The sequence below is a fragment of the Adiantum capillus-veneris genome, chromosome 16 (genome assembly GCF_014529385.1).
Source record: "Adiantum capillus-veneris isolate H3 chromosome 16, ASM1452938v2, whole genome shotgun sequence".
Taxonomy (NCBI): Eukaryota; Viridiplantae; Streptophyta; class Polypodiopsida; order Polypodiales; family Pteridaceae; genus Adiantum; species Adiantum capillus-veneris.
This window is the reverse complement of record NC_140946.1, coordinates 64,894,923-64,904,601: the sequence shown is the minus strand read 5'-3', so window position 1 is coordinate 64,904,601 and position 9,679 is coordinate 64,894,923. Positions and strand designations below refer to the sequence as shown.

The 9,679-nt window shown below is 42.9% G+C and overlaps 1 protein-coding gene across 1 annotated transcript; it reads right to left on the bottom strand.

The window, feature by feature from the left end:
* Positions 1-209: 209 nt before the first annotated feature.
* On the bottom strand, positions 210-6,066 carry SCO1 (Translation elongation factor EFG/EF2 protein). Its single transcript, XM_086485067.1, has 4 exons — positions 5,608-6,066; positions 3,297-4,711; positions 2,313-2,825; positions 210-521 (listed from the first exon to the last, which is right to left on the bottom strand). The coding sequence occupies exons 1-4, from the start codon at positions 5,855-5,857 to the stop codon at positions 351-353; spliced, it is 2,349 nt and encodes a 782-aa protein (XP_086341193.1). The 5' UTR covers positions 5,858-6,066; the 3' UTR covers positions 210-350.
* Positions 6,067-9,679: the final 3,613 nt, after the last annotated feature.

The window sequence follows — 9,679 nt, the reverse complement described above, 5'->3', positions numbered from 1 at the left end:
GTGTGTGTGTGTGTGTGTGTTGGGGTGGGGGGGGGGAAGGGGGGGGGGGGGGGGGGGGTGCGGCTCAAAACTTTAAGACCTTGTTCTCCAAAGAAGGGAAACTCTTGACATAATAAAACAAAACCCAAGACCATCAGTATGTCTCTTAAGACCGTGTGAGTGTGTGTGTGTATGTGTGTGTGTGTGAGAGAGAGAGAGAGAGTAAAGACTTCACACAATTCATTCCCTTCCATAAATCCCAACCATGCGCACTAAACCTACATTGTGTTGGAAACTCCTAAAAAATTGCAATGTTTAGAGGAGACTAATATACACTGAGGCCCGTACTTCCTTTAAGGTGGAGAAGGTAGTCAAGCTGCAGCGGCCGTTTGAGCCTTGGCTGAAATTTGGTTCTGGATATGTTGTGGTACTATATCAAATTTAGCAAGCTGCATGGTGTACGAAGCCCTTCCTTTGGTCATCCCACGCAATGTGCTCACATATTGGAACATCTCTGACAGGGGCACAAGTGAATCCACCACCTGCACAAACATAACTTTTCAATTAGAAACATGTTCGCTATGTCACAAATGTACACGACCCTATGACCTGCAAAAGCCCATACAGGTTGCTACCATGACATTCTAGACATACATCACTGCAAGTGAAAACTAACAATTTATAATCAAGAATGTAACTACCCACCTCCTCTGTTGTTAACCATAAAGCCACTTAGATTCTCAAAAGAATGCCCAGTTGATAATAAACTTACCGCCTTTATTTTAGGCATATATGCAAGCGTAAATAGCTATAATACATGCATGCATAAATATAAAAATATGCATAGATACATATACATGTATATAATAGATGATGCTATGTATATTTGTATATGTATGCATGTACGAATGAGTAGGTATGTTTGAATATGTTCCTGTCAAGGTTGGGCGTCGAGGGGCTGTAGATCTCAACCCTCCGTTTACTGTCGATTCTACAGGAGAATACAGATCTGCAATTGCTGGATGGATGACACGTCCGCATGCAGAACGTAAAGCCATGCAAGCCTATCATTTTTCTCCAACTCAGCACACAGAATTTGTCTTGCAGCCAACAACATTGCGCCACATCAGCACGTGGAAAGGCAGACGACCTGCAATCAGACTCAGGTTGCTGCCCTATTGAAGTGCTACAGTGCGGACTGTAATAGTGGAATCAGGAGGATGTGGAACAGCAACAGGCTCCTTCAACCCTTCACAACCCTTCACAGAGATAAACCGTCTAGTCCAACTGAGATAATAACCGGTGCATCACTGCTGCACGAGTAGGAACAGGTGCCTTGTCCTCTGGGATGGATGTAACCAAGGCACGAGTAGTCGGGATGAAAGGGTATGAGCAACATACTGCAGTGCTATAGTGCCTACTGTATCACTTCCATACTAACTGAGTGCTGCAGCGCTCCTCGACCCCACTGTAACAATCCTGGCCCCCCTCCGCCCAACTCTTGCAATCGGGAATGGGCATTTAGTGACCATTCCCATAATATCGACTCCCACCTTGGCTCTCGGCGATTCCGCCGGTCGCCATGTGGTCGTCGATATTATGTGGAATGGTCATTAAATGACCGTTCCCTACCCCATAATTATTTGTAAGTCTACTCCTCACATCCATTCAAATACTGTCATGGTCGGGGGTTAGGGGGCAGCCCCTCCCAGCTGTCCATTTAGTGTACTTTCTGAGCAGGAATACTTTCTCAACACTGCCATATGCTCGCCACGTCAGCATATGGAAACATAGAAACCTCCAGCCAACCATTGGCTCAGAACGCACTGCAGCTAATAGGGCAGGCTTGACCAACCTGGGAGACTGAGCGGAATCTCAGTCTGAGAGACTGGACACCTGGGAATGAAACCCTCAAGATTGGTCCCCCCTGACCTTGAAGGCCAGGAAAGGACCCTTAGTGTCCTCTCCCGCAATCAAGGCTACCGACCTCCACCGTTTGCCCTGATTGCTGGGAGAGGTCACTAAAGGTCCTTTCCCTACACCTTCCAGCACATGCATCATTTCATTAATGTTCTGCACAGAGTAGAAGATCATCTTTTATGAGATATCACACACAGATGGCTTCAAAATTTCTTTTTATCCCTATAAAAGAATATACCTTCTTAAGGTCAGAAAAGTCTGAACTTAGGAATCATAAGAAAGGCTACAACACTCAAAAAATACAAAAGGCACAAAATTATTGAAAAGAATTGAAAGCAGTGAACCAAACAAACAGGTAGACCCTTTCAGGCAAACAACTACTTGATCACTGGAGACTTGCAAGCAAATCATACCTTCATCCCACCAGGCTTATCACCAAAGCTGTTGATCTGTCCTCGCCGAGAGTTCAAATCCCCAATCACATCACCCAGATGATCTTCAGGAGTGACAACTTCCACTTTCATTATTGGCTCCAACAGTTTTGGAGCCGCCTTGTTCATACCCTCTCTAAAAGCTCCCCTTGCAGCAAGTTGGAATGCCAGGACGCTGGAGTCGACCTCATGATAAGAACCATCTATCAAAGTAGCTCTTACATCCACAACAGGAAAGCCAGCCAGAACACCATTGTTCATACACTCTTCAAGACCCTTCACCACACCAGGTATATACTCCTTGGGTACCGTTCCACCTTTGATTTCACTCTTGAATTCATATCCGCTTCCAGGTTCAAGAGGCTGAAACTTGACAACTATTTCTGCAAACTGCCCTTGTCCACCTGATTGCTTCTTGTGCACATACTTCACTTCTACAGGTCGAGAGATGCTCTCTCTGTAATTGACTTGAGGGGCACCCACATTTGCCTCAACCTATAAAGACACATGAAAACATCGTTAAGATATTTTAACAATTCTTACAGGCCAAAAATGGCCCATGAGACTAGAACAAGGTACAATCGATCATGATATCTCTCATCCATAGTTTTTCCTCGCATCAAACATACATCACTTGAATGGGTACGGAAATACAGAATAAGTATGGATCAGACCCCCTAACGGTCTCCATATATCAGATTTAATTCAACACACTAAAACCAGTCTACATATGACACTTAACACAATGCAGAGGAGGCCAAAAAATGAAGCCTCAAGGCAGCCAAGTTCGAACCTAATCATACTTCAGTCAGACTCTGATGCATCCAGAAGTATGGTTCCTCATTCGGACGGGTCAGAAGAAAACCATGCTCTCATCAAAAAGAGATATTGAGAAAATGCATTACCTATAATTGACACATGAAGCTGCATATATAAGTAATGCAAAGAAAAATATTGTGTACATACCTTGAACTCTCTTTTGAGCCTGTCAACAATAATCTCCAGGTGCAACTCTCCCATTCCCTCTATGACCGTCTGGTTACTCTCTTCATCTCGTGAGAAATGGAAGGAAGGATCCTCTTGAGCTAGCTTGATAAGACCATTAGCCATCTTGTCAATGTCAACTTTAGTTTTGGGCTCGATGGCCACTTTGATCACTGGATCTGGGAAGTCCATTCTTTCCAGAACAACTGGTTTGTCTGCATCGCAAATAGTTTCTCCTGTGATTGTATCCTTCAGACCAGCCAAAGCAATAATGTCACCTGTTCTTGCTGCCTTGACATCTTCCCGGCTGTTAGCGTGCATTTCCAGCAACCGCCCTATTCTCTCCTTCTTGTTCTTGTTAGAATTCAGGACATAAGAACCACCCGAAAGCACACCTGAATAGACTCGGACAAAGGTAAGGGAGCCCACAAAAGGGTCAGTCATAATCTTGAAAGCTAAACCAGAAAAGGGCTCATCATCACTGGGCTTCCTCTCTATAACAGTCTCGGGATCCTCGGGGGCTGATCCTTTCATAGTGGGCAAATCAAGAGGAGATGGAAGATAAGCCACGACGGCATCAAGAAGAGGCTGCACTCCTTTGTTCTTGAATGCTGAGCCACACAAAACAGGCACAAACGAAAGGGAGATTGTTCCTTTACGGATGAGTCCCTTCATGGTCTCTTCATCTGGCTCTACCCCTTCAAGGTACTGTTCCATAGCTTGATCATCCTGCTCAACAATTATCTCAATCATTTGAGCCCTGTAATCAGCTGCTATTTCTTTCAAATCATCAGGAATGTCAATATAATCAAACTTCGCACCAAGCTCTTCCCCATTCCAAACGATGGCTTTCATTGTCACTAAATCTACAACCCCTACAAAGGTATCTTCAGACCCAATAGGAAGTTGCAAGACAAGCGGCTTCGCACCCAAATTGGAGACAATCATATCACGTGTGCGAAAGAAGTTGGCACCCAACCTATCCATCTTGTTGACAAAGCAAATTCTGGGAACCCCATACTTATCAGCTTGTCGCCAGACAGTTTCAGATTGAGGCTCAACCCCAGCAACACTATCAAACAAGCAAATAGCACCATCAAGAACTCTCAAAGCTCTCTCTACCTCCAAAGTAAAATCCACGTGCCCTGGCGTGTCAATGATATTAATTCGATGATCCTTCCACTTTGCGGTGGTTGCTGCAGAGGTAATGGTGATACCTCTCTCCTGCTCTTGCTCCATCCAATCCATTGTAGCCGTGCCCTCATGCACCTCTCCTATCTTGTAGCTTTTCCCTGTGTAGAAAAGAATGCGCTCTGTTGTTGTAGTTTTGCCAGCATCGATGTGCGCCATGATACCAATATTGCGGTAGTCTTTCAAGGGTACTTCCCGCTTTTCGCCTGCACAGCACAAATTGGTCATTCTTGAGTTGGGTGCAAGACAAGTATGCAACATACGCAGAACCTTACAAGACAAAACGAATATCAGGAAGCCTGCAACAAACATGAACTCAACTAACTTGTTCAGATTTTTTCAACACTAAACTAGCAATTTGCCACAGAATAGCTTAGGCAAAACAATCGTTATCTTGACAAAAATATATTTGAATGTAATGCCATGCCTTCTCTCACCTAGTCTTAGGATTTACTATCAGATGATAAAGCTTTACGAAAGAACATAATATGTACAGGTTCTGGAGTAGAATCGATACAAGATGCGCTCGGATAACCAGTATAATGGTTGTGCATGCAGCATGAACAAAAATTTGGTATCATCATACAAGCATACCTTCAGAAGAAGCTTCCCTTTTAACAATTGTATGAGTTACACATCATGTTTGGAAAGATACAGCTTCTGTCGTTCATAGCCTCACTTGCCCGTCAAGGTTTATTCAACTTTGAATTTAACAAAGATTTAGATTGTATGGTACGTAGCCTCACTTGCCAATCAAAATTTATTTGGGTATTGTGTGTCAACAAGTACAGTAGAGTGTTTTTTTACCTGATATGAATCCAATCATTGCCACATGAATATTCTTTAAAAGAACACTCATTTCAATCTCAACATAGAAAATCCATCTAAACCAGGGGCTTCTAACTGTCAAGGGAGATAGATCCAAGCTCAAGTATACAGTGTCAGTAAATCCAACATCCTTTGCAGTCTAAATTCCTGTCACATGAATTGTAATATAGAACAACACCTCTCACACATACACACACACACGCACACACGCGCACGCACGCACGCACGATTGCACACCCCACTCGTTCCAATCAACTAAAGGCATCAAGCTTACCATCAGCTGCCATGGCAATCACGGAAGCCCTTTTGGAAACACTTCTATCCGAGGGAACGTGAGCCCATCTCGTGGTCTCGTACCACTGAGAAGTAACAGCAGAAGAGGAAGCAGTGGGGAAGCTCGCCGCATTCTTGAGGCCGGCAAATGAAGAAACGCCATTAGACTTTCGATACTCTTGAGCACCCTTGCTACAAGACGCATGCAGAGCAGTGGCTGAGGAGCTGATTCTAGCCACAGTAGAAGCCATTGGGGCTGCGAGGAAGAAGAGGGCGACGTCGCCCAGAGACTTAACCAAGACCCTGACAGGAAGGGAGAAATGCAGTGGTGACACTACAGCTTGGCTAAGGCGATGTAGCCACTCACGCTCCTCAAGAAGGGGAGAGCGAGAGACGGGTGGAGACGCGAAATGGAAGGATGAAGAAGGTATATGGGAGCTGCAGCAGAGATGATGTGGAATTTTGACATCATTAATACGGTGGCCTAGCCCACAGGATGAGGATATGGTGGTGTTGCTTTTAGTATTTTTGAGGCTGGAATGAGTTCAAACTCTTCTCATAGCCTGCAATTGGCCACGTCCATCCTTTCAAGCTTTGCCAAGCAGAACCTCCAACTTCAAAGTTCACTAGTTCACACAAGCCCACATTGTGCACCATGAAACCCAATTATGGAGAGCCTCTAACTCAATTGTCATTCAAACAAGAACAGAGGCAATGTGTTTCTAAACTAGCGTGTTTTTTTAAACAACGATGAAACACTTAAGTATTGATTGGATTGGCTAAGACAAGGGCATATTACACATGCTACATCATGCAATTTGCTTTGAGTGGTGTGCATGTGTGTTTGGGAGGTGGATACAATATTTTGCATGTTATAATCACAAGCACCATGCTCAACTTTGAGTAGATGTGTAGAACAATATTGGCATTCTAGAGGCCACAAATACACTGCAAGGAGGCAATCCCTTCGCCTACATTACACTAGCCACCCCCTATGAATTGCAAATTGGATGCTTCCTAGATTTTTGCATGCTCTATAGAAAATATATGTTCTCAATCTCCTACTACTCTCATTTCTAGTTCCACCTCCCCCTACTTTATTTCATAAACCTCAAAAGGACAATTTTTAGCTTTGTTGAATGCGATAGTGTCCACAAAGTGTATGAAGGGTGAGAAATGAGGGGTAGGACTTTTGTGTGTGTGTGTGTGTGTGTGTGTGGGTGTGTGTGTGTGTATAGAGAGAGAGAGAGAGAGAGAGAGAGAGAGAGAGAGAGAGAGAGAGAGCTTGAGTCCTTACAAGCGCGTGCACACACACTCACACGAGCAAGAGTGCACACAATGGAGATGGAGGTTGAAAGCTGCTTCTTCTTTCACTGAAATGATGATGAGGCCTACAAAACATATGTGGGAAATATAACATAATAAGAGATAACTATGTACAATGAATAATGTGAAATCGCTAGTGAGCGAGCTGCCAAGATAATGGTGACGGCAAGCATATGTGTATGCACGATGAGCGAGAGAGGTTATGTTGAGAGAAGAATGAAAGATTAGGATAATGTGTTAGTGAGCGATCGGACACGACTGGCCAGCGACCATAGTAGCCCTTTGATCCCAACAATCTCCCACTAAAAGGCCAATGTGCCTTTAAGCAAACTATGGGCATATGTACAAGGTATATAGAGTGTGGATCTCTAGCAAATGCCCATAACTACTCGAAATTGTGCAAACTTCTCAGAGGGTAGGCCTTTGGTTAGTAGATCAGCAGAGTTATCACCTGTGTGAATTTTGACAAGCTCTATGCACTTGTTCTTAAGCACCTCACAAATGAAGTGATACCTTGACATCAATGTGCTTTTTCTTTGCATGAAAAACTAGATTCCATGCTAGTTGGGTAACACTCTGACTATCGCAATGCAAAACTAGAACCTTGCATTGATGCCCAAATCTCCACTAGATGAGTGAATCATATAACTTCTTTGATGGCATCCAACACCATGACATAACCTTTGTTGTCCACAATCCCTATATAATTTGCATTTGTGTGGCGAACTAACTACACATGCATCTTTGCCTCCAAAGTAAATGCAAAACTCTCTTGTACCATTCAAGTATCTCATCACACCCTTTATTGCCTCCAATGCTTCTTGCCAGGATTCGCAATAAAACTACTCACAACTTCCTCTGCAAATGCAATGTCTACATAATGATGAGTCCCAATCATGGCAAACATCAAAGAACCAATTGCAAATAGATATGAAATCTTGGCCATCTCAGCCTTTTCCTAATCAGATCTGGGACAATCCTCTTGCCTTAATTTCACATAAGGAAACTATGGTAGATCATGACTTTCCCCCGCCATATTGAAACGTTGTTGTACTGTGGCATGTTTACAATGTGAATTTAAATGTTCACCTCACTCTTTATGCTTTTTGATATGAGGGACCAGATGCTACAATGTATATAGAATGTCAAATGTGTGAGAACGATTTTCGCGAATGCAATCATGTACATACCTTACCGGGGCGACAAGGCCATGGATGTGGCACTTGGCGTGTTTTCTCACAATGAAATATGTCTGATTTGGTTTACAAATGTACATATCTTGAGTGCATGGAGATGGCACACTTGTTTTGCCTAGAAAGTTCAATGCAGGCGATCTAGTCCAAAATTAGTAAGTTTTGTGTGGTCGTAAACAATGTATCTAAAGTGCTTGCCAAGTGAAAAAATGCGGTTCATCATGTAATTTGAGCCCAAAGGGATTTTGCCACATTTTTCCCTACTCATTTGGGCTTTTATGGGCAAAAAATGGTCAAAAATGGCTCAAAATGCCACATCACTTTTGATGGGCATGAACTACTAGAATGAGAAGAGATTTTGTGACAAGAGATATCAACACTTTAAGCCACTCTATGAAAGGATACACAGGCTTCTTCCATGGTGTGCTAGTGCAGTCTTGTATTGTTCCTACCCCGTGTTTGAGCATGTAAGGGTTCCGATTAGGGTTTCCTCTCTTCAAAAATGTGTGTGAGCTTTGTCTATGGAAGTCCTTAAGATTTCATAAAATGGTCTCCACAAAGAATAGAAGGGCAAAGAATTTTTTTTTGTTTGGACAACAGGCATTGCAAGGATGCAATTGGGGTCGAGGCTACACCAAATCCATAGACACACAAGTGTTTTAAGTTGATCTTGGTTCTTTTTAAAATTTAATAATTTATAGTTGCAGTTTTGTTCTTTTTTTACTATGTCTTTCGCTTTTTAATCTTCTGCGACTCGCTTGATTTTGTTGCAAACTCTCACAGTCAGAGGTCTTGCATACTTCTCGATGGACTCTTTGGTAAAAACACGCCATGAAGCAAGCTAGGCTGAGGGTTCAAAATCTCTTTCAAAGGTCTCAATAGGACATAATTATTTGGCGAGCATTTTTCGGCGAGTGTTTTTTTTGAATCGAACAAGAAGATTCCAAAAATATTATTTCGCTCTCAACCTTTGATAGTTGAGGATCCACTCTTTTTCTCTATCTCTCATAGATTTGTTTCCTTGGCAAGCACACATACACAAGGAACAAAACACATCCGAATAATTAAACATATACACACTCAATATTTAACACAACTCAATCAAAGATTGTGCTCACTTGAGCAATAGCGATCTCTCTCCCCCTTCTCTTGTAAAGCTCTCTCTCTCTCTCTCTCTCTCTCTCTCTCTCTCACACACACACACACACACACACACACAAATACAAGTATATACCCAAATTATTTAACATCTCTGTGTGTGTGTGTGTGTGTGTGTGTGTGTGTGTGTGTGTGTCGCTCATTTCTCCATCCCCCTTTTCTCTCTCTATCTTGGCCCTCCACCCCATGCCCCGCCCCCCTCTCTCTCTCTCTCTCTCTCTCTAATGGAAATGGCCTATGAACTTTGAGAATAGCGGAATTAAAATGGCCTATGAACTTTGAGAATAGCAGAATTAAGAGAATTAGAGTGAGCATTTTTGTGAGGTTACTTTGAGAACATAGAGGGTGAACTTAATTGATGGTAGCAAAATGAACATAGTACTTAATTAACTTGGC

Excerpts from the sequence above, each read along its gene's own strand:
- SCO1 (XM_086485067.1), bottom strand. The coding sequence starts at position 5,857 with ATGGCTTCTACTGTGGCTAGAATCAGCTCCTCAGCCACTGCTCTGCAT. Across the intron at positions 4,712-5,607 it reads GATTGCCATGGCAGCTGATG|GCGAAAAGCGGGAAGTACCC; the intron begins GTAAGCTTGATG and ends TGTGCTGTGCAG. Across the intron at positions 2,826-3,296 it reads GGCTCAAAAGAGAGTTCAAG|GTTGAGGCAAATGTGGGTGC; the intron begins GTATGTACACAA and ends GTGTCTTTATAG.